General features: G+C 37.6%; 1 protein-coding gene across 1 annotated transcript in view; it reads right to left on the bottom strand.

Annotated features, from left to right (window-relative positions):
- Positions 1-26,225, bottom strand: part of Pka-R1 (protein kinase, cAMP-dependent, regulatory subunit type 1) — a 412,780-nt gene that overhangs the window by 18,913 nt on the left and 367,642 nt on the right. Inside the window, exon 6 of the mRNA XM_067135499.2 lies at positions 8,635-8,722. Within this exon, the coding sequence (XP_066991600.1) occupies positions 8,635-8,722 (88 nt within the window). The remainder of the gene's footprint in view (positions 1-8,634; positions 8,723-26,225) is intronic.

Raw genomic sequence — 26,225 nt, 5'->3', positions numbered from 1 at the left:
TTCTTAAGAAAAGCTTCCTCCTCTTCACTTCTATTAAATCTACATTAATTTTATTCCAAATTATCAGCGAAGATGTGGTTTCTTCTCTGGCTTGGAGGAAAAATTGCCTCCACGTCAGATAGTTCTTTCCCTCGCCAGTGTAGTGAATTGAGATTTTCCGACTCATCGGGTACTCCCAGGAAACTGATAAGTAAACGGGCATATTTTTTGTCCCGGGACTATCCACTATTCGAATCCCCCCGCCGAAAAAAAGACAAAGATTATTCACGGATCACGCATGTCTGCATTTTCGTCATTCCAGCTCTGTAGTTTTGGACTGTCAGTTCGGCAGCATAGTACTGTTCGTTAAAAGTGAGAAAATGTGTGGTTTTTCATTTGATCGAGTATTTCATATGAAAGCATTGCTTTGAATCGCGCCATTCCTACTGACGTCATTGTAATGACCCATGTTCATTTCAGTTGGGAAAACCACTAATAGAGTCTTTCTGAGAATCTATAAAGGCAGGCGGAGAGTGAGTGTCTGCTATTATAATGAAAACTCCCCAACCTGATTGTGACTGACGGTAGGCAATCTGGCCTACCATTACAATGAAAATTCCCTAACCGAGTCTTCATATGAATAAAGACGTTGGTGACTTCCCCGTCGTGCTTCTAGGGCAACGTTAAGAGCTATGCAACTTAATAAAATCTTGCTCACAACGTTTACACTACCTAACCTAGAATTCTGTATAAAATTTAGAATTCCGTAGCGAAGCACGGGTACATCAGCTAGTAATATATTAAATTTTATCTTGTTTATTTTGAACAATCCACTTAGCATTTCAATGTTCTTTTCTTCCACAGCCTTCGTGATTATGGTCTCTTTCTCCAATTTCGGCCCGCAGTGAACTTCTGAATCATAGTTCATTTTACACAATTCCGTCTTGCGTGGGCTATACATCTACTTTGACGCCATTTTATAATGTGCCAGAAAATGCAATGGGCACAGTGCCTAAACATTTTACTTTTTTTCTTTATTACTTTGCCCTTATGGAATTTATTATGAAAACCTATGCAATTTTAACTATATATATTATATTTTCTTCTGTGCCACACACATATTCTTTATACTGTATGCTTTATACTATAAAACCTTTGTAAAATTTATAACACCACTCTATTTTGTGAACTCCTTCCCTCCTTCTTGCTCCCCTTTATTTTTTTCTCTTTGGACCGGTCCATCTCATCACCTTCTTCACCCTTCTTTCCTCCCCACCCTTTTCTTCCCTCCCCTTTTTTTTCGTTTGGGTACACCATTTCTCGCCAGTCTGCTTTCTCCTTCTAGTTCACGATCATCACTCTTCCAAGTCAGCGCCCCTTGTGAAGATCGCTACGCTATCGTCTCTGCATCATCATTGACGCTGCCCTTTCGCTGGCATGTGGGGAATTTGTTACGATCTCCTCTACATGCTACGTATATCTCCTACCTTCGCAAGCTGCTTTTTCTCCGACCACGCTGTTGCTGCTTCACTCACTCTACTGCTCTGCTCACCTGCCGTCTGCTACTCAGCTCAACACGTGACTGTGATGTCATCGCATAGGCCTTCTCCTCTTGCCATTCTTATGTTTGGAACATGCTGGCTTTCAACTTCTCTATTCTTCTCAACGCTTCTATACCGCTTTATATTCTCGGGCTCCACCTCTCTTAATCGAGTCTGCCTTCGTCTCGGAGTGGTGGAGCACCGAACAACTGGGCTACGTTTATATTGTCATTACCATCTGGAATATAATTCTTTGGATTATTTGGTGTGCAAGACCTATCATAATGTTATTCTGACATTAGATTCTTCATTGGGCATTCTGCCCCGGTTGAACTTTGCTTTTGTCAGCTTATTCCGGCATCAAACTTAAATATGCAAGAGTTTATTCCTACTTAAATTTTTTAATGCCTTTGCTGGCAGGACCTGGTGTTTACAGTGCACTATGTCTTCTGGTATAGGCTAGAGCAATTTTGTTACTTTCATAGATCTGTCTCTGTTTTATCCTTGGCTTTGACAATATGAAAGTGACTGAGGTATGAGCAATGCTAGTAATGCCAATTCCTTATGCAGTCAGTCCCTGCTATGAATGGTGTAAAAATGTTGCTCATACGGTCGGTTGATGCATTTCAGTGGGCTTGGCAGACTGATATGTAATAACAACTCTGGCTCAGTGAGGAAAGCAACAGGAAACTACCTCACTCCTCATTTCCCTAGTACACCTCTTCAGTGATGCCTGGGCCATCTATGACAGCTGATGGCAGAGCTGTTGAGGATCCCACCAGTGGAAGCGCTGACGGACTGAACATACATACATACATACATACATACATACATAAAAAATTTTAACACGAATGGTACTTTGGACAATGGAACTTTGATCTCACATTATCTGCTTTCTAGGACCAATGCTACTTTCTGCAATAATAAAATATCTTGAAGGGTAACAACACCTGCAAAGTAAATCCTTTCCCCAGTTCAATCCCTACTTCCATTCTCCTTTCCTTTCTTTTTGCAACTTCTTTTCTTTTCATCTTTAGGTTGCTTCCTTTCATTTTAGTTGTATCACTCTTTATTGTACAATTAATGCTTATTCATACAGTTCTTGATGTATTTCTGATATTCTATATTGTAAAAGCGTCACATTTTCCTAGTCTTCTGAGGTCTCCTCTATATTGATGTCTAGCAAACTTACTCATTTATTCATCATTACATATATATCTTATTTACATTGTTAACTATTCTTTTTCTCTTGTCCCTATATTTTTCTCTTGACCTAGCTCCTTCTCACTGCGCATTTCTATCGTTATTGTTCAATTATTATTATTATTATTATTATTATTATTATTATTATTATTATTATTTATTGTGCTTCTCCTTCTTTTACCACTTGTGCTTAATGTATCTATCTACTATTACATTAATTAAAATTCTCATTACCCTACATACTACGACCATTGGGTAATATCCTTGATAAGCTGCTTCCATAATAGTGTTGCATCAGTAGCGGCATGAATGTAGGGGTTGTCCCACGTGGAAACCTGGCTAATGGAGACTGATCACTACTACTTAGCTGCGTGTGTTCAAGTTCGATGAACTTTCGTTTATATTTCTTTCTTTCTTTCCTTTATTATTTATTATTCGGGTGTCCAGTATATTATGGTAGTGCTGTGTGTTGACACTTAGTTGATTTATGTAGGATTTACACTACGAATAAGGTTTCAATTCGTCAGCTGTTAGTATATTTTATTTTCATTTTTGGTTATTCACATTATTTATGTGAGATGTTGATCTACCGATCACTTGTAGTTTGGTTTAATGGGACAAATGTAGGTGAACAGATCTCTAATTGTAGTCATAGTTATAGAGAATTGGAAAGATTTCCTGTTGTTTGTTTTATACTGTGGACTTGTATTTTAAAAATAACTGTTTTGTAACCTGAAAGTTGGTTTAGTAAAAACATTTTCAAGAGATTTATCACTTTTCTTTAACTTCAGTGTTTGGCATTTCTTCTAAATGCATAATGAATTAATGTTTTCCTGCATTTTGCAATTTAGTTACTTCAGAACGATGTAACGTAAGATCCCATTGGATCAAGTGTTGTTGGTTCCTTCTGAACATCTGTTTGGGGTGATGCATGTTTCAGCATCAGGATTCCTCTGTAACTTAAGGGTGTCACGAGATGACAATACATGGTGGAATTTTATTTGTGACAATTGCTGTTAACTTGTAATGAACACCATGCTTTCAAGTAATATTTTGCAACCTATCCAAAGCAACTGACAGTCTACTTGGTTTGATTAAGAATCCATTCGGGGGATGTTCCAATAGGATAGTCAACTGGTGGATAACGTTAATTAAATGCAAATCTGGAATTCTTCTTGTTGAAGGTCATATTTTCTATGGATCATGTGGATTAATTCTCAGTTATCGTTTGGATCAATGTTTTCCAATTGTCAGGTTTTCTATTCTGTTTCTGGTTTTTGCTGTCCACGAATTTTACAGTGCGTTCTCACTCTTTGGAAGACAATAATAAACAATTTTTAAAATATATTTACCACTCACGTTGTGCATTGTGACTGTGTGATAACATGTTGTGAAAATTTAACTAACTTTTCTTGCCCATTTAATTAATAAATTGTGATTTACAATGAATAAATATTTTAGTAAGCACATTTTTGCTCCCCATTTGAAGTAGTTATGCTCTCCTCTGAACCCTATCGTTTGGTCGATGAAGTGACAGAAAAGGATTCGGAACAACCCCAAGATCCGAGAGTACAATATTGCTCTACCGAAGCAGCTGAGGCAGACAACCAATGATGGAACGGTAAGTTCAAGGGTTTGGTATGTCCTTAGTGAAGTAAGAATTCTTTCCAAATTACAGTACAGAGCTTTGGCAATAGTGACTTTAAACACCTCATATACTGTCAGCCTTCTGTGACATCCTGAAACGTGTAGATGCTATAATGGAAGAAACGCTAAGAGGACAAGGCATGTTGTGAGGCGATATATTTTCAGACTGCATAGAGATGATGTTCGAACTTCAAAAGTGTTTTGAAATTTGTGCTGTTCGGAGCATCATCTGCTATTTTATTTACCCTCAACAGTATTTCATTACATTAACCCTTTGAGAGTCAGGTTTCTTAGCCCACTGCACACCCCAAAATTTAAGTTTTTGAACATGTATGTAAAACAACCCTCAAGAGGCATTATATTTTAATGAAACAAATGAATTTAACACAGTACGTTAACAAGACATCAAACAACTAGTTTAAGCACAAAAATTGTGAAACATCAATTTTAGTAATGTTTTTTGGTATATAATAATAATAATTATATATTTTATTGCAGCCAATGGCCAAAATATATTTACATTAATACATAACATTAGTCATCTTTGCAGAAGGCTGTCATCGATTTGAGTGACAAGTACAAATCATGGCATGATAACGTTCACAGCTCTTACCACAACGTTCACATACACAGTCCGTGTCTGGTTGATGGAATGTCTTTGTTTTACACAGCTTATAATGAAATCCGTGTATTGCAAAGTGTGTAATCAAGTGTCTGAGCTCATATCCTCCTCCTTGCCAGTCTTCATAAATCATTGTGTCCGTTGAGTAAAATTCGCTCCATATGACTCTCTTCTTTGTTCTTAATTTCTCTATGAAATGTAGATATGTAGGTGTAGTTGGTAGCGGTAGGTGACAACGGAGATCCTCTACGTAGAAAGGTTCGCGAGTCAACTCATATACAAGCCTTGAAGGCTTACACCTCGACACACATAGTGCCTTTTTCAAAAACATAGCTTTCACTTTTTCTAGTTGCTCGAATTGTTTCATTTTTAGATGCTGCCATAATAATCCTCAAAACAAGGTACAGGGCAAAGAGTTTTGTTGCACTCCTTACAATGGTAGATAGTCCTTGTGTTCCTTTTCTCCTTTTTTGAGGTGTGAGCACACACATGGCACACTCTTGAAGGTGGTCTTCTTCCTGGTTCGTTTGGGGGGATAAGGAAAACAAAATGTCGGTGAGTTAGCCTTGTCGGATTATATCCGCTAGACGGACGATCATCAGAAATAGATGAAGTTCTTGTAGGCCCTGCTTCAGTTAGCGAATGAACAACTTCCAGTCAAAACGATTTCAGAGACCTCTTGTCTCCTTTCAGAATCCTCTCAATAAAGAAGCAATTTAGTATTATCACTTCCAAGAAATGGAAAAACAATTTCTTGTACCATTTGATTTTATTTACCTTCATTCACTTTGGACGTGGCGACTGTAAGACCTCATCCTCACTTTCATTTAAGTCTTCACCACTTGAATTCTTTCCAGATATACCTAGTACATCGTCTTCAAATACTGAACAATCACTTTTATTATTCATAAGAATTTCACGAACCGTATCATCGCTTGTGAGCAAGTCAGCTCAACTTGGCGCAGCCATTTTCAACTGTTTGATTGACTCACTAAAGCTGAAGACATTCGCTTAAAAACATTTCATTTCCAGCTCTCCCTGTGGTGATAACAATAACCTAACGACTTCAGATGTCGGGAGCTATCCGTTTTTCAATTGTCCAAAGACATACAGTTACGAAGATATATCACTTCAAATTCCGACACGCAATACATTGCGCCGTAACCACAGCGGCACTTACAACTACACACAATACATTGTGCTGTGACCTCCAAGAGGGTTAATTGCAGATGTATTTTTTTGGTGAAGGAAATATCACTGACTAAGTCCAGGTCATCTTCTAAAGCACCAAGAAAACTATTTCAAGTTTCTTCCAACTGGAGGTGAGCATTTAAAATTGTGTGTACTCTGTATTGCATTTTTATTCCACTTCTATCTGCCTCTGTGGATCCGTGGTAGAGTGTCGGCCTCCGGATCCCAAGATAGCGGGTTCAAACCCGGCAGAGGTAGTCGGATTTTTGAAGGGCGAAAAAAAGTCCATTCGACACTCCATGTCGTACGATGTCGGCATGTAAAAGAACTCTGGTGATACATTTGGTATTTACCTGACAAAATTAATTAAATCTCAGCCATAGACGCCCAAGAGAGATCCCGTTTACTCTAGGTCCGCTAGATGGCAGACAGAGTAAACCGGAACGTCGAAATTGACGAGCAGACAGCCAGATGGCGTCAAATCGAAATGTCTGCAAACGGTAGCTGAGGCCATACGATTATTATTATTATTATTATTATTATTATTATTATTATTATTATTATTATTCCACTTCTTTCTGCAAACACTAATTCAGTATGTTATACAGAACACCCATAGGTGCATTCATCTGTATTTAAATTACATGCAGAAGATTAGCAGTCTAGCACCAACAAGCCCCAGCTGTTTCACATAAGGGTATGCAGTTGTCTTTTGCAGTGGAAACGCTGAACTACACGATTTCCAACATCTAACTAATACTTCATTTGCCCTGGTTAGAGTAACATCCACAACATTCGCAACTTTGTGATGTGCATTTGCTGATTTCAGAAGATACAAATCCCCTAACAAGAGGCCTAGTCTTTGAACAAAATGAGATGTATGAAGTCTGTGGGTTGACGGGAGGAACTATTCACCAAAGACCATATATGGTGCACAATATTTCTTAAATAAGTGATGAACATACTGTGGATGGTATGGGTGTTGCAGGTTCTCCCTTAATGCTCTTAAAATGGTCCAATGGGACACTCCTACTATTGCCACAATTTGACTACTACTCCTGCTGGGAACCTCATCAACAAGTTCTATGTATTCCTCTGCACGAAGAGCAAGTCTTGGTCCACTATGTTCATGGGTTGACATAACATATCCTGTGTCAGCTATTCTCTGTACAACTGCTGTAATTGTGAGCCAGTATGGTCTCCTTCTTTGAGGAAATCATTCAGCAAACCCCTCAGCAGCTTCAGATGTGTAGATTGTCCTTCATCTTTTGTACAGGTTGCGGCAGAATTACCTGACGAATTTCGAACGTAAATAACTCGGCAACGCAACAAACCATTTAAAGATTTGTTGCACAATTGGAAAGAGTAGCGTTTGCCATTTGCGTCACATATACATACACACTAGGTTTTGAAAATATTGTCATCCAAATGCCGACCGTCCTGTTCGAAGCACCTCTGAAGCCTCTCCCTGAAGTTCCGCGTGACTCGCTTGAGCATGTCTTGTGGTATTGCCTCGATTTCTTCACGGATGGCAGCTTTCAGGTCATGTAGTGTTCACAGCTTACATCAGAAGAAGCGGTCCTTCAAATATCCCCAGAGAAAGAAATCGCACTGGACGAGGTCAGGGAAGCGGGCTGGCCACGGACCATCACCCTGTACGGGGTCGGCATTTTTTAAACAAGTCTCAATCGAAAAACCTCGGTGTTCACCACTCCACGCCATGCTAGCGACTGGCTGGCTGACTGACTAGCCCAGGCGAGACGATGCACATGTTCTCCAAGGCCATGGCCAAGACCGCGTGCACCACGATAACAACACCTGTTTGAAAGCTGTGGCCAATACGACCTTAAGTTCGCTCCAATCTACTGTATGTGACATATATGGCAAACCTTGCTCTTTTAAACTGCGCTACAAAATTGTGAATGGCTTGTTGCGTTGCTGAATTATTTACGTCTGAAATTCGTCAGGTATTTCTGCCGCACCCTGTATTTTCACATTAGTCTTTCTTTTCTCCTGCTCCCTCTTACCACATTGACCATCCCTGTGTTTATCTATTCATGTTCTTTCTATGTATAACTTGAAAATTACAGTTAACCTTGTTGTCAAGTTTACAACTGCTCATAAAAATGAAATGTGCAGCATGGTTTTCCTATACATATTTTTTGACCTGTATTGACAAAGAAAAAAATTTAGATATAACTGTGGTCAAGTTTGACTTTATTTCTTTGCTAGGGTTAATTTATGCTGAGAAATGGGATTTAAATCTACTTAAATTGAAATACCGTATTTACGCAAATAATCCCCGCGCCTTAACTTTAGGAAGGCTGATTATGAAAAAAAATTGCCAACACTAACGCAAATAAAACCCGCACCCCAATTTCGTGCCTTTTTAAAAAAATGTGGGTATTATTCGCATACATACAATATTACTGCAAAATAATTATGACATACCGTGCTCTATCCAGTTTAACACACTTCAGTGGCCCCTTCGCAACAACAGTGGCAGCACGGGGGCGATCAAGAAGAAGGGCAATCTCTCCTGCAAACAGAAATGTATCAATGCCTTATTATTCACATTTCATGCACATCAATGATAAGGATTATAAAAGCCAAATATCAGATTTTACTGACATATTAATGCAGCAATGAATATTGGCAAACTCCCTTTAAAATATGATTGTAAATGCCATGTGGTCACGCTGTTGCCAGATTTCTAGACCCCGTGACAAGACTTAAGGATTCAGGAGGTGAATTGAACTTCCTTGAATTATTGCTGTAATGTGTGGATAATTGAATATGTAAGGTATATATTAGTGAATTATTAGTTAAAATTTTAATATAGTGGAATATAAATAGTTCTAATTCATTTCCATAAGTTTTAATCACTGTGGAAAACACATCATTATATTTTCTTTCATTCATTAATTCAGTTAAAGCCATCAACTCAAATTAAAAAATTTGTCTGGTGAGCGATGAGGGTGGCAACTGACTGTTTGTAGCTGTAAAAAGTTAGTAAATATTTGCTTGGTGTGTGTTAATGTTGCCAGTTTCTTTCCTATTCTATATGTTTAGAGACTTAAACTTGGTTGACAATGTTTTCTTGCATTTGCAACATGTTTTAATTTTTTTTTTTTTTTAATCCTCCACTGTTAGTACACACATTCTACTTTTGCTTCTTTGATTCAGAAATAAGTTTATAATATTAATTTAGCACAAAGATGCTTATGTCTTAATAACCAGAGACTGGATTTTAAAGGGAAGTCCCTTTTTCCCCAATACATAAAATAATCAACAACAACATAAATGTATTCTACTTCCAAATTCAAGTCAATTTAATTCCTGTTTACTCACTTTTCTGGCTTGCATTTCCTTTGATAGCTGGATTTCCCTTCAAAGATGATTATCAAAGTTTTCAAATGAAGACAATTTCCCCACGTATAATATTACATCAAACAATGGTTTGTGCATACTGTGCTACACTCAGAGAAGCAAGCGCACACACTTGGCTTATACAATTATGCAACTCTCCCACACCCCACAATGACTTGAAACTTGGGACTCATCCAGCAAGACATGCAGGACACACAATTGTTGGTAGTCACAACTTATCTGCTACAAAAGTAGTACATACAAAACATTGAATTTCCGGTATGAATTTCTTTAATAGTTTAAATTTTGCTGTCTGTGTCTGTGATTGGGAATACTGATCACCAGTATTGACAAAAAAACGATATATGTACTTTGAACTTTCGGTGTGTGTGTCTTTGACTGACAATATTTAACATCACTATTCATGAAATGGCAAAACCCTGTTCTAGTAGCAAGCCACGAAATGCAGTAAACAATTTCAAGGAAGATGCCATTGAGACAGATTATTCGCTGCTCCTTCGTCATTCATTTTCATTTCCACTTGTCCAGCTCCTGCCAGATCAGGGTGCTGATGGTACTTCTCCACCGTTACCTCTCCTTCCACCACTCCTCTTCAGTAAATGTATTTGAGCCCAGTCTTCTCTTTCTTATACCGTTCTTGACAAGACCCCATCCATCTTGCTCTGTGCCTCCCTCTTGCCCTCTTTCCATCTATCTTAGCCTCCAACACTTGTTTTGGTATCCTTGCCTCCTCCATCATCATAACATGCCCAAACCATCTCAATTTATTCTTCTCCATCTTATCACTCAGTTTTTCTACCCCTATTTCTTTTCTGACCACAACATTTCTTACTTTCTCTCTCTCTCTCTCTCCCTCCTTGTCTTCCCTATCATACTCCCCAGGAACTTCATCTCACTGGCCTAAATTTTATTCTCATCTCTTACTGTCAATGTACAAGTCTCTAATGCATATTTTAATATAGGGATATAGTACATCTTGTACATTATCTCTTTACATTTGATAGCAACTTCTCTGTTCCACACGAAGTTCCTTACGTTTTGGTAGAAAGTATTTCCCGCTTACACCCTTCTGCTGATCTCATTATCCAACCTTATATCTTGCACTATTTCACTTCCCAAATATTTGAAGCATTCAACAACCTCAAAGTTTTGTTTCCTGATACTAAAGATTTTCCTTCTCTTTCTCCTCTCGCCATCACCACTATTTTGCTCTTCTGCACACTGATTTTCATATTATATTTCTCAATATTGTCATTTAAAGCATGAAATGAGGTGGGATAGGAATATAGACAAGTTCGAATTGAGTGAGTTAGGATATGTACAAGGTTTAGCTAAGGATAGCACGAGAAAAGTAGTGGACTGTATGTATAGGACACGAGGTAGGTAGCTGGTTCATATCACTGGATTCTTGTGCAATTAGTAAAATAGATATATTTACACTTAAATACACACATGATACACAATACAAGAACACTCCCTACACACACTCGCATAAGAATTCCGAATGTGCTAGTTGCACCGACTATGTCAACGTCTTACGTCACACGACCGACCGTCACCACTTCATCTCGCAGACTCACTCCCTCGGGGTGGTGGCAGAAAGTAGCAGGTAGTCTACCCCCTCCTAGTGGTAATACAAAGTAGCACTGTCCTAATCTGACCTCTGGTGAGGGCTTGCTAAATTAGAGTGGAAGCAAAGCGGCAAAGTTAAGTCTAGTGATCAAACATGCTGCCCACCAAAATAGGGTTAAACACTTTTTTCACAAACAAAGTACAAAAAAGAACAAACATGAAGAAATCTACAATACAAACACACAACGTTCAGATAACGTCTCCTTGAGAAGTGGGAAGTGGACAAAGTTTTGCAATGGGCCTTTTAAATACTCCAAAAGAAGTACGGATAGTGGCGGTGCGTACTAGTCCATCAGTACCAGGGTGGATCTGATCAATTACCGCGAGCTTCCAACACAGTGGGGCGGGGGTGTTGTCTTCTTTGACGATCACTAATGTGCCTGGTTGCACATTATTGTTTGATAGTGTCCATTTACTCCTCTGCTGCAGATGGGAGTAGTCTGTTGACCACGCCTTCCAGAATCCTTGGAGCTGCCATTGTAGTTGCTGCCATCTAGAAAGTACACTGAGGCCTACATTACTCAGATCTGGTTCGGGAAGGGTAGTGATAGGTCTTCCAATTAGAAAGTGACCTGGAGTGATAGCAACTAGATTGTCGGGATCATCAGATAGGGGAACTAGAGGCCTAGAGTTAAGACAGGCTTCGATTTGTGTTGTGAGTGTTGCCAGTTCTTCGTAGGTAAGGAATACTGTTTCCATCACTCGTCGAAGTTGTTGCTTGAATGATTTGATACAAGTCCTTGCTCGCAGAGGAATGGATTAAGGGATATAAGTTTGCTCTTCTTACTAATCGCCTTTGTAGACTGAAGGGCATCAATCTCTGCATCATATGCTGATGCTTGGACGCTCTTGATTCATGCATATAGTCCAGGACGTAACTCTTGAAGCTATAATTCGCCATTCTTCCATTCTGTAGGACGAAGTTTGGCGTTGATGGCAAATCTGAGGCAGTATGCTGTCACCCTCCGCAGTCATGCACACTTAGAGAATCGCTTCATGAACTCATCTTCAGGCTGAAGTGCCATGAGACTGGCCACTGGCTTCCACTGTTCTGGGATGTCCTGAGTCTCCGCAGAAGGGATTGAGTCAGGCCAGGACAGAGTATCTTCCACAAGCCACAGTGGTCCATTCCACCAAAGTGATTTATCGGTAAGGGTGTTTGTGGCGAGTCCTCGTGAAATCATATCCGCAGGATTATCTCCTGAAACAACATACTTCCAATCTACAGTCGATGTGCTGTCTTGAATCTCGGCAACTCTGTTGGCAATGAAAGTTTTCCACTGTGTAGGCGATGCTGCAATCCATGAAAGAACTATAGTCGAATCTGTACTTTATTGTCACAGGTTATATTTAGTTACGGTATGTATGTTCAGTCCGTCAGCGCTTCCGCTAGTGGGATCCTCAACAGCTCTGCCATCAGCTGTCACAGATGGCCTAGGTATCACTGAAGAGGCGTACTAGGGAAATGAGGAGTGTGGTAGTTTCCAGTTGCTTTCCTCACCGAGCCAGAGTTGCTATTACATATCAGTCTGCCAAGCCCACTGAAATGCATACACCAACCGACCCTATGAGAAACATTTTCACACCATTCATAGCAGGGACTGGCTGCATACCTCAGTCACTTTCATATTGTCAAAGCCAAGGATAAGACAGAGACAGATCTATGAAAGTAACAAAATTGCTCTAGCCTATAACAGAAGACATAGTGCACTGTAAACACTAGGTCCTGCCAGCAAAGGCATTTAGTTGCGGTACAATTCTGTAATACCAATACTGTTGGTCCATTATTGGTCATTATGAATTTTCCAGCTAACTCATTCCTGGTTGCCAGCATTTCGCCCCAGTGTACTAAGTTGGGCTCATCAGTTGGTAAATACCACACCCACAAAGACTCATGGTGCCCAACTTAGCACACTGGGGCGAAATGTTGGCAACCAGGAATGAGTTAGCTGGAAAATTTATAATGTCCAATAATGGACGAACTATAATGGTATTCTAAATTTACTAATTCGGAACAAATATTTCAGGTTCCCTATGGGAATCATCATCCTTCTTCTTTTATGACCATCATCTTTATCATCACAATTCTGTAACATGGAAGAATACAAGTCTATTCTCTCCATGAATGTAACCCAAGGTGGTTTTGCTATTGAAATTAGGACTCATTACAACTTTATGTAAGGAGTACTGTAGGAAGTGTTAAAGTCAGGAAAGTCATTGTTCAATTAGTGAGCTATGCATGAATCAGAAATAGGACTGGTACCTACAACGAGAGATGACGACGCCAGCATGACAGGTCCATCAAACATCAGCTGCTATATAGATCGTGTCCAGATAAAAGAGTCTACAAATGGTGAGCTAATGGCATAAATTACTGCAAGTCTCCGTGCAACAGTTCAGTTTATTCGATTTTATTTCATTCAATTTTTCTTTCAGAGTTTGTATATGCGCCATTGTTCTAGAACTTACACTTATGGTTTGCCATTAACAAACTTATCCATTCTAAACTTTAAAAACCTCATATATGAAGCGTTTATATATTACGTTGTCTTATTGAAAATAATATGACTATTTATTGAGATTGAAACTTTAAAACCTTATTCTAATATTTAAAATACAATGCCTTTAGTTAATCTCTGTATAAATACATTTATAATCTGTTAAATTGCTGATTGTTTTAAAATTATTTGTTATATACACATTAAAACATTTTGTTACAACTGGACGTAAACTTTTTGTCATGTTGTACCATATGAAATTGAAATCTTAATACACTCTCAAAACAGCTGAGTTTAGGCGTGAATATTATTCCTTTTGTCCATAAAATTGACAAAACTGATGCACACTGTTGATTATAGGTTATGAATTTTGCCCTGCTCCTGGTTAAGACTACAAGCAATTTGTGAATTTGACAAATTTTGACGTTAAATATTTAAAGTAGGACGAAATACATAACCTACAGTGTAATCAACAGTGTGCATCAGTTTTGTCAGTTTTATGGTATCAATTTAACCTTGTAAGAATATTTATAGCTGAAGATGTTCAAAATATGAATGAAACATGTCCTATGTTTTAACAATTAAGCAATAAAATAAGGATGAGATCCTAATTTTATAATTGCTATTAATGTATTGAATAGGTAGAAATCAAAGTTTTACTGTTCTCCTTTTAACAGACTTACAATATGGAAAAAATGAGGATAGTCTCTTGCAACGTCACATATTGTCGCACATCCGTGATGCAAGAGTAAGTACGACACATATTGTCATCGCAAGCGTGGAGCTCGAAAATCATTAAATACTTGTATAAGAACGGCTGTAAAGAAGATAGAATCAGTGTTTCTAGGGGTAACTGTTGTGTATCCACAGTATATTTTATTTTGTGTTTGATTTTTGGGGTAGCATGGCTGAGCAAGAGAAGAAAGACAAGACGCTGCATAGTGGGAACGTGCTGATGGGTAGTACTTTAAGTAATTCTAAGGAAGAGGTAGATGATGTGTAGAAGAGGAAACAGATAATAGGAGTGAAGATAGCGAAGGAAATAAGAGTAGGAATGATTAAGTTACTATTGATTCAGACGATAGTATGAAGGGGGGCGAGGCGGAGGTTAACCCTAACAATGAAAGTAGTAACAATCAGTTACTAGAAATGATGCAGTTAATGTTAAGTAAAATAGAGGACAGTAAATTTGAAATAGAAAATGAAATGGAACAAAATAAATCTGAAATAAAAAATGAATTGGAACAAATTAAAGATGAAGTAGAACAAACTAAATGAGAATTAAGTAAGGCATTGAATGAACAAAAGGTCGAAGCTAATAAAAGGATGGACGAACACAGCAAACAGTTAAACAAATTATTTAAACAAAATGAAAGATTTAACAAGCAGATAGTGGAACAGAAGGTGAAAACTAAGCAAAACAAACTAGAGGTAGAAAAGAAATCTGTAGAGCAGAGGAGTTAAAGAAACAGGTGACAAGTATTAATAATAAAGCTGAGACCCAAAAGGAGGAAATAAGAGAATTTAAAGAACAGGTACAAAACAGTATTGATACGGTTAAATGTATGACAGAAGACAACACTAGGAAACACAGAGAAAAGTTTGCTATTGTAGAAGGCAATATAGTGGAAATTAAGACATTGAAAGATAAACAGAACACTTTAGTGAATGAAATTGAAGAAGAGAGAAAGATGTAGAAAATCGCATAGCGATAGCAGAAACACTCATATGGCGAGAAGTAAGAGAAAGACAAGGTAACTGAGAGGCAAAGTCATGGAGGGATTTACAGTAAGGAAATAGAATTACTGAAGTTCAATGGGAAACAAACTAATCTGCCAGAATTTCTTAAGATGGTAGAAAAACGTTTGGGAAATGGACTGAGGAGGGGTTTATGTACTGGGAAGAGACGATCGACATTACTGATCATGCTTTTGTGCGAGAGACGTGTTGCTGGTTTTCAGTCTATAAAAGCAACATGAAAAGTCTGAAGGAATTTAAGACGAAATTCATAGACAAATACTGGAACAAACACTCTCAAAGCTGTGAAAGAGAAAGGGTAGTCTTTAGGAAGTTCAAACATAATGAAGGCGTCTCTATGACTGAGTATTTCCTGTCACGTTATGAATTGCTAGAATTTAGACGGGATCACGACTAATTCAGATGTAGTCAGATTACTGTTATGACATTTTCCGGAGAGGGTACTAGAAGCAGCGTGAATGCAACGTATTAAAACTATCCATGAGATGGAGCAGTTATTAGGGGGTTTTGATGCATTAGGAAACATTGGGCATAAAACAGGAAACCCACATAATTTTGTTCCTCATAGTGAGCCAAAGGACAATAAGAGACAGCAAAACTACGAGAATCATAATCAGTTTCAGCCACGGAATAACGGTAGGAATGGAGCACCTGAAAATAGAACGGGAAATGCCCAACAAGATAGAGGACAACTTACTAATCGACCAAGTATAGGTTCACGAGCGTAACCTTTAAACTAAATACAGGCTGTAATGAAGGGTCAGAATTCTAGCCTTATCCGCAAGTAGTTAGAAACTGTGTTATGAAACTATTGCCATATGACCTACATGTTAAGAAAGATCTTATGTATGAACCAGATCATAATTATTTAGATTCAGGTGAAGAAGTGGTCAATCCTGTGTAACCGTACAACTAGGTTACAGATTCCATTCAGTATTTATTATTATTATTATTATTATTATTATTATTATTATTATTATTATCCCGATTCATTAGATTTTATATATTCTGTTTCTCATCATTTAGACTGTTATAATTAGGTATCACGTATATTATTGTATTTAATCATAGGGTAAGTGAAATTAATTTGTAATTATTCTGTATTGTAGTAAGTGAGATTTGTTGGTTTCATATTGTCATGATGTGGCTTGTAACTTTGGCTAGATGAGCTGGCATAGTATTTTGCAATCGAGGCTATGTTTAACTGTGCAAGGAGATTTCCCGGTGACGCATTCGGCATAGTCATTCTCGGACCGCTTGGGTACGCTTAGACGACACATGACTGATGACATCAGTGCGTGGACACGTGATTGCGACCAAGTGTCAGTATTCGCCAGCTACTGTATGTGGAAGTGGAAGGGATGAACAGTGAGTGGGGAGATGAGTCGTCATCGCGAGGTGATATAAGGCGATGCTACGATAGGGAGAGGTACTCAGTTCATGGTACTCAGTTCATAGTATTCAGTTCATATCGTGCAGATCATATGTAACAGTCAGATGTATCAAATGGAAGAAGTGGTCTTAGTGTGATGGTCAGAGCTAAGAGTTGTGTTTGAAGAGGTAATCGTCGAGGAAGTCTACAAGTGGTGCTTGTATCCGAGCAGAGACGGGTACTATGCTGATAAAGAAACATCATCTTCTTGTGAGGATGGACTTCACAAAATGTTTCAATAATATTTTCCAATTATTTAAAATATATTGAGTGGACGTAATTACATTGGAGCTCCCTACACGCGTACATGGTATGTAGGCCAACTCCTTGTGACATAAGAAGATTACAGCAGACGGCTCCCGACTTCAGCTCACAGGTTTTCCCAAAAATTTCTAGTTCAACAGCGGTGTATGCAGACTACAGGTAATTAAAGCATCAGCCATGTTATGCATTCATAACATGAAGAAGAGTGTAATCAGCGGCGATATCACATCGCACTTCAAGTTCATGCCAATAGTTTTTTTTTGTTTAGATTAAATTTTCCTTTTATTTAGTACCGCAAATCTCACGGTATATTTCTTTTGTTAAATTAAAAGACGTCAATGATTGTTCATTATGACGTAAATTATAGTCAGAAACTCAGTTTTATTTTAATTATAATAAGTGATTCCAGTTCCATGTACAATCCTCAATTGTGGAAATGCAACAGTAACTTAATATTTTCCTGATCCATATCCCTCTATATTGCCAGATATGTGAGTTTATCACCTCACGCCTTGAGATAATTGATATAAGAGGTATGCTCTACCGAATTTTGTTGTTTTTCTTAAAAAAGCGACTGGCGCTCAAACAAATGTTATTTATATTATGTGGAAGATATGAAGGTATAAGAGTAGTGGTTGGAGTAGCCACATAGTGTCGCCAGCAACGTGGGACTCGAAAGGTTCAGAAGAAGTGTTTCTGAATGGCAATATACATGGATCAGTTATTTTAATGAGTACGCACATGTTAAATTCACCGAGTAATGTTAGGAAGGTCATTTTGTTGAAGTTTGTATTTAAGGGGTAATGTCAGAGGAATTGCAAGGGGAAATAGCTTTGAGATCGCGAAAAATTAGTAGGAAACCGAAGATGGACAAGGATAGCAATATGCAGTCAGGTGATGAGGCTGAGGTTATTGTGTCCAAGGAAATCCAAGGTGGTAACATAAATAGGAAGTTGGTGACTAAGGTGGGACCTGCTGAAAGTCAGAAAATAGTAGAAACTGAGGAAAACGCTGTCACGCAAGATCAAAGTAAAGGGGTGATTGACCTGGGTTTATTTAATTTGCTTATGTCCAAAATGACTGAGCAGAATAATGCCATTAGTGAGAAAATTGAATCTCAGAGTAATATTATGAGTGTGAGAATTGAATCTCAGAATAATATTATGAGTGAGAAAATTGAATTTCAGAATAAAATTAAGAGTGAGAAAATTGAAACGGTTATTAGTGAGAAAATTGAATCTCAGAATAATATTATGAGTGAGAAAATTGAATCTCAGAATAATATCATTAGTGAGAAAATTGAAGCTCAGGGTATTAGTATTAATAAGAAGATCGATGATGTTAGTAATAAGATAGATCATAAGGTGTTAGAAATAAGTAAGCAAATTAATAATTTAGAAAGTAAGGTAAATAGGGAGTGTAGTGACATCAGAGCTGAGATGGAATTGGGTCGGAGCAATCTCCATACGGAAATAGAGCAAATTAGTGAGACATGCATCAAACAGATTGATGAATTAGGCGCCAAGATCGAGTCTAATAAAGGAGAAATCAATGAGTTAGTAGAAGAAAGGTTTGAAAAGATAACCAATACAGTGGGGCAAGAAACTAGGAAATGTATTAGTAGGGTAGAACATGTGGAAAGAAAACTTGGAGAAGTAGGTGATCTAGAGAGTGAACAAAAATCATTATCACAGAAGGTGAGAGAATCGGAAAAAAAAATTACAGGAGAAGTTAAGAAAAATTGAAGAAAAGGCTGAAGAAACATTGGAAGAAAAATTTCTGAGTTGCCAGAGAGTACTCCAGCAAGAAGTGCGTGATAGTAAGAATGTACGTGAGATAATTGTAAATAATGGTTTAATCACTGGAGATCATGATTTACCTAAGTTTTCTGGGAAAGAATTTAACCCGATGGAATTTATGAGAGTAGTAGAGAAGAAATTTGCTGTTCAATTAAGAGACAATATTATTAGCTGGGAAACTGTATTGGAGATCTTATCTAATGCTTTCGTAGGAGAGACTAAGTCTTGGTTTCAAGTATATAAAAGCTCGATGTCTAGTCTAACTGAATTTAAGGAGAAATTCATGGCTAAATTTTGGAGTGAAGGTGTTCAGAGTAGAGAGAGAGAGAGAGAGTAATGTTTGGCAGGTATAATTCTAACGAGGGTGTTAGAATGACTGAATACTTTTTGGCTCATGTTTTTGGTGTGGAGAAATTTAGAACGTATTGGACCTGAAGCTGATATAGTTAGACTTATGGCTAAGCACTATCCCGATAGAATAAGAGAAGCTGTTTGTATGCAAAGAGTGGAGACTATTAAGGAAATGGAGATTTTGTTGGAAAGTTTTGATGCTTTAGGTAGTAGCTTGAATCATAGTAGGACACTAAATAGGAATGTAGAAGGAAGGGGTAACCAATCTAATAATCAGGACAGGACTATGAATAATCGTAACTACAGAAGAGAATATCAGGAGAGACCTAATAATAATTTCCACAGGGAGAGAAATTATCAGAATAGTTCGGAAAATTTCAGGACTGGGAGGCGTGATTATGGTAATCAACCAGAAGCTGGGAGGCGAGAGAATACAGGCCATAATAATAATAATAATGACGCTAGAGGAAATAGGCAACAGGGGAGGCCGACTGAGGTGTGTAACCAACAAGTCGTAACCGAACCTAGTACTTTAAACGCGCAACGGACTGTATAAACAGGTCACTGAGACAGTCCGTAAATGGTGAGTTCACGTATAAGGTAGATAAGTATGTTAATGTCGACCAGCCTATAGTTGTAAGTGAACATGATTGTGACCTAAGTAGCAATAATTCAAATGTTTTAAGTGACGACTTAATCGTAGACAATAAATTTTATAAGTGTAATTTAAATTTAGATATAAGGCAAGATTTGTTAAGTGGTCTTATATTATGTAATGAGGATAATTTAAGTAGTGTTACTGTTACACCGACGATTGAACTGCTGATATGGGGCAGAAAAGTTAAGATTTTGTTGGACTCTGGTAGTGAGAAGTCATGTGTAAATTCCAAGCTGTATGAGGAAGTTTTGAGAGAGAAGTATGAGGTAGCGGAAATTCCAGTGAGGAATACGTTCATCGTAACAGCTGTTGGAAACAAGTCTCAAAGAGTGAATAAACAAATAGCTGTCCCCATTAGCATAAGTGGAGAATGTATTTTCCAACCATGCTTAGTTGTGCCTAATTTAGTTTATGCCGTTATTTTAGGTACCGACTGGTTAACGTGTCACAAGGCTAAATTAAATTTTGATCTGTGTAATGTCAATCTTATTTGGGGAAAGTGTAGCAGGGAAGTCAGTTTACCATATGATGTTTTGTCAGAAATTAGTGCGAATAAAGTGTGTTCTAGTACGGAAGGATCTTGTGAAATTCCTAATATTAGGAAAAATATTGATGTCTGCCATGTGTCTATACAGAGAGATTCTAGAGATGAATTGTATGAGACAGTGGAGAAATGTAATTTAGCGGAGAGTCAGAGGGACGAATTGTGTGAATTATTGATATCACAGAGTGATGTTTTTAGTGACCGGCCTGGTAGAACACATCTTTACGAACACAAATTTAATGTTCTTGATAAGTCAACTTTTGTAGGACCGAAATATCCCATTCCGTTAAAATACGCTAGCGCTGTTGAAGAGCAGATTGACATTATGCTAGATTATAATATAATTGAACCATCATGTAGTCCTAATTTAAATCCACTTGTTATTATACCTAAGAAGGATAACACGGTAAGATTGTGCATGATAATTTTTGTAAGACTATATTGGATGAATTTGAACTTGGTGACAAGGTATTACTCAGAGTGTCACTCCCGTCATCAGCAGAAGCTGGTCAATTTTCTAAGTTTTTCTTGTTATATCAGGGATACTTCACCGTAGTGAAACGGATTGGGAAATGTGCTTATTCATTAGAAGACAAGGAAGGAAATATCGTAGGCACATATAATATAAGAAATCTTAAGAAATATATCATGTGAGTTTGTTGATTAATTCCCATTATTATGTTAATTCACCATATTTTATGAAGCTGGCATTGCGAACAGGACTTCAGTGAAATTAGCGTGTGTTGTGATATTAAGTGAAGCATGGCAGTGCAATAAACTCCAGTGCTTGGAGACAGTGTATATAATGAAATGTCTTCGAGAATTACTATTGAACACTCAATGAACGTTTGAAACGACAGAAGTGAGAAAGAAATGTAATCTCTGTATGTAAATAATACTGTATAATCAAAGTGAAAATGATAATTGATCAATGTTTTATATGTGTAACAACGAACATCCAGATGGATGATACTATGTACCCAAATTTGTAAAGGGCATTTTTATACATGTATCTATGGTGTACTCGATTTCAGACATGTTATGTATATATTTCATGAATCAATCGATTCATTTAATCGATTATTTCATGAGGGAGGCGTTCTGTAACCGTACAACTAGGTTACAGATTCCATTCAGTATTTATTATTATTATTATTATTATTATTATTATTATTATTATTATTATTATTATTATTATCCCGATTCATTAGATTTTATATATTCTGTTTCTCATCATTTAGATTGTTATAATTAGGTATCACGTATATTATTGTATTTAATCATAGGGTAAGTGAAATTAATTTGTAATTATTCTGTATTGTAGTAAGTGAGATTTGTTGGTTTCATACTGTCATGATGTGGCTTGTAACTTTGGCTAGATGAGCTGGCATAGTATTTTGCAATCGAGGCTATGTTTAACTGTGCAAGGAGATTTCCCGGTGACGCATTCGGCATAGTCATTCTCGGACCGCTTGGGTACGCTTAGACGACACATGACTGATGACATCAGTGCGTGGACACGTGATTGCGACCAAGTGTCAGTATTCGCCAGCTACTGTATGTGGAAGTGGAAGGGATGAACAGTGAGTGGGGAGATGAGTCGTCATCGCGAGGTGATATAAGGCGATGCTACGATAGGGAGAGGTACTCAGTTCATGGTACTCAGTTCATAGTATTCAGTTCATATCGTGCAGATCATATGTAACAGTCAGATGTATCAAATGGAAGAAGTAGTCTTAGTGTGATGGTCAGAGCTAAGAGTTGTGTTTGAAGAGGTAATCGTCGAGGAAGTCTACAAGTGGTGCTTGTATCCGAGCAGAGACGGGTACTATGCTGATAAAGAAACATCATCTTCTTGTGAGGATGGACTTCACAAGATGTTTCAATAATATTTTCCAATTATTTAAAATATATTGAGTGGACGTAATTACATTGGAGCTCCCTACACGCGTACATGGTATGTAGGCCAACTCCTTGTGACATAAGAAGATTACAGCAGACGGCTCCCGACTTCAGCTCACAGGTTTTCCCAAGAATTTCTAGTTCAACAGCGGTGTATGCAGACTACAGGTAATTAAAGCATCAGCCATGTTATGCATTCATAACATGAAGAAGAGTGTAATCAGCGGCGATATCACATCGCACTTCAAGTTCATGCCAATAGTTTTTTTTTGTTTAGATTAAATTTTCCTTTTATTTAGTACCGCAAATCTCACGATATATTTCTTTTGTTAAATTAAAAGACGTCAATGATTGTTCATTATGACGTAAATTATAGTCAGAAACTCAGTTTTATTTTAATTATAATAAGTGATTCCAGTTCCATGTACAATCCTCAATTGTGGAAATGCAACAGTAACTTAATATTTTCCTGATCCATATCCCTGTATATTGCCAGATATGTGAGTTTACCACCTCACGCCTTGAGATAATTGATATAAGAGGTATGCTCTACCGAATTTTGTTGTTTTTCTTAAAAAAGCAACTGGCGCTCAAACAAATGTTATTTATATTATGTGGAAGATATGAAGGTATAAGAGTAGTGGTTGGAGTAGCCACACCTGTAGTTAAATTAGAAGTATGGGGGGCGTATGTTAATGTGTTAATTGATACAAGGAAGTCAGAAATCATGTATTAGCTCAGAAAGGTATGATTCATTAGTTAAACAGGGTATTAAGATTGAAGAGATGCCTGTTAAGTCAACATTCATTATTACAGCTGTTGGTAAAAAGTCGAAACAAATCTGCATGCAAGTCGCTGTGCTGATTAGTATACAGGTAAGTTTGGTTATTCCTTACCTGGTATTTGATCTTATCTTGGGATGTGACTGGCTGACCTAAAAATCGGCCCAGTTAGATTAAAAAGAAGCAACGGTAAATCTGAAGTGGGCAAATAAGTATGTCAAACTCGAACTAAAAACGGAATTCAAGGGAAAACTAATGTTTGTGCCATGTGGAGTTTTATTGAGGTCCCTAGATTTGAGGAGGAACCTGGAGAGGGGTTTAATTTATATCAGTTGTGGTTGAAAGAGGATCAGAAGGATGCATTATTTGAAGCTGCAAGTAACAGTAAATTAGAGAAAGTTCAGAGGGACGAATTGTTGGCAGTGTTGTGTGAACACGCTGAGATTTTTTCTGAGCAACCCGGTAAAACCCATGTTTATGAACATACTTTTTCAGTACTGGATGACAGTCCTTTCAGTGGGCCACGGTATGCTATACCACACAAACATACCAAGGCAGTTGACAATCAGATACGAGCGATGTTAGTTCATGGGGTGATTGAAGTGTAAAATAGCCCGTATTTAAATCCTTTAATCATGGTGCCTAAGAGTGATGAAAGCGTGAGACTGTGTATTGATGCGAGAGAGATGAACAGGGAACGGGTTTATATGTACTAATAATTATTGAAATATGTACATATATATTGTTATTTTTATTGAAACATTATTGAAACATTCATTTCTATTTAATATCAAAGTTCAAAGAAGCTAAACAAAGTAGATCTACATGCAACACAATGTTACACTTCTCATTTTAATATATTTGAAGAACACACAATCTTTTATTTACTGTTACCTAAACAATGGATTACAAAATGTTCTTTTAAGTGCTGGAAAGTGAATCTTCTTCCATTATCTCTTAAGGACAGATTTATATTGACTTAAACTGCGTTCAACATCGGAAGAGGTAATGGGGGCATAATTCAACTTCACAAGATCTGCTAGGGTTAAATCCACTGTTAATTTTACACTTAAATCTCCACACAGCATTGCAGCAACTTTTGTCATTTCTTCATATCCAAGGCTCTTTGAAAGTACAGTGGCCATCTTCATGTTTGCTACATCTGCAATTTTACCTGTACCACGAGTGAGTTGTTCCACAGTTTTATTCACAATTTCACAACTTTCAGAAAGTGACAGATGCAAGTTTTGGAGCCTTTACACTGTTTTTGTGATGCATAAAAAATTATGCTGAATGTAACATAGATGAACTAGATGGAGTTATGAAGCAATCAGAGGGAATGCCCAAATTACGAACTAATCCGGAAACCAATAGCACATTGTCGATGAATGAGATTTCTCTAGTTACGAAATTATGGCACAGACACAGTCGATGTTATGTAATGCAGCTTATCAGTTCTGTAAGTGTGATTCAGATAATCATGGTACTGACCGACTGATCTCCACCACTTCCGGGCTCAACCCCTCTCTTTCTTCGCACTGCTTATCAGCTTATTTTATCAGCCCAGACGTGGACAGGCGTGATAATGACCTGCATACCAGTTAAAATATTAATTTTTGGAATATAGATTTTTAATTTATTTCTCCACTATTGAGAGGACTGCTAATTTAATATAATTTAATACTTTTTAGCCAAAATATGGACTATATTGATTTTAATGGCGAAGAATATGGAACATATGTGCTAAACTCCAAAATATGGAAAAATATAGAAAATAAATACTCCATTTTTCAACTCCACGTCATGATTCGTGAAGAATGCAAAATATAATTAATTTTAGCTTCCTAAAGAGATGTGTATTTACACAGAAATCAGTTCCCTGCATATGAATAAACGTATTTGTGCTGACTAGTTAAAATCCCAGACAATTGAACAGTTAATTCAGGGTTTCCAGGGTAAAAAATGGTTTTCATCTGTTGATTTAAGAAGTAGCTTTTGGCAGATCCCATTGAGAGTAGAGGACAGGCGTCTTAGAGCATTTAGTCGTAAGTACAGCTTGTATCATTTTCAGCACGTTCCCTACAGGACTAAGACAAGTTCTGGAGCTTTAATTAGAGCATTAAATATAACATTAGGAGTCTGTGTAAATATATTACGAGTCCGGCGGATTTTCCGTAGAGATGGGATGTAGGTCAGTAGGCTAGGCTGCTCTTATCTCTTATATAATGTACCTGTCGCGGAGAGGAGTGACCGCTCTCTGAACGTTGCAGTTTTCCAAGATTTGTTTTGCTGTCAAAACGGTGTGTGTGTATACGATAGACACAAGTTCATTACCAACAATACATCTGTTCTCCTTATGTAATGCCATGTATGGGCTAATCTAGAATTTGAACAAGGATCATTAATATTGGAGATTAAGATTTGTAGATTCCCCGTAGACAATATAAGGTCAACCTAAAGACTTGCAATAATTTTAACCTAGACTAAAACCACGTGAATGTGTTAGCGTGTGTGAAGTGATAGTTACAGTGCAAGAACGTATAAATACTTGAAGGAGTAATACGGTATATTTTATTTGTGTTATTTTTGTACAGGTGTAAATTGAAATGTTGAGTGTTGCAAACACTGGATTCATGAAATCAACACGATATGATAAACATTTGAAAAAGTAAGACATTAGAAGCTCGCTAAGTTATAATATTGTGTATTTTTTAAAGGAAATTTTGAAGTGTTAAATATTGTGTATGTATGTTCAGTCATCAGCCCTAAGGCTGGTCACATCCTCAACAGCTCTGCCATCAGCTGTCATAGATGGCCTAGGCATCACTGAAGAGCCATACTAGGGAAATGAGGAGTGAGGCAGCTTCCTGTTGCTTTCCTCACCAAGCCAGAAGTTGCTATTACATATCAGTCTGCCAAGCCCACTGAAATGCATGCACTAACCGACTAAGCAACATATTGCTCTAGCCTATGCCAGAAGACTTAGTGCACTGTAAACATTAGGTCCTGCCAGCAAAGGCAATGTTAAATAT

The sequence above is a fragment of the Anabrus simplex genome, chromosome 1 (genome assembly GCF_040414725.1).
Source record: "Anabrus simplex isolate iqAnaSimp1 chromosome 1, ASM4041472v1, whole genome shotgun sequence".
Classification (NCBI taxonomy): Eukaryota; Metazoa; Arthropoda; class Insecta; order Orthoptera; family Tettigoniidae; genus Anabrus; species Anabrus simplex.
This window is presented reverse-complemented; position numbering and strand designations above follow the sequence as displayed.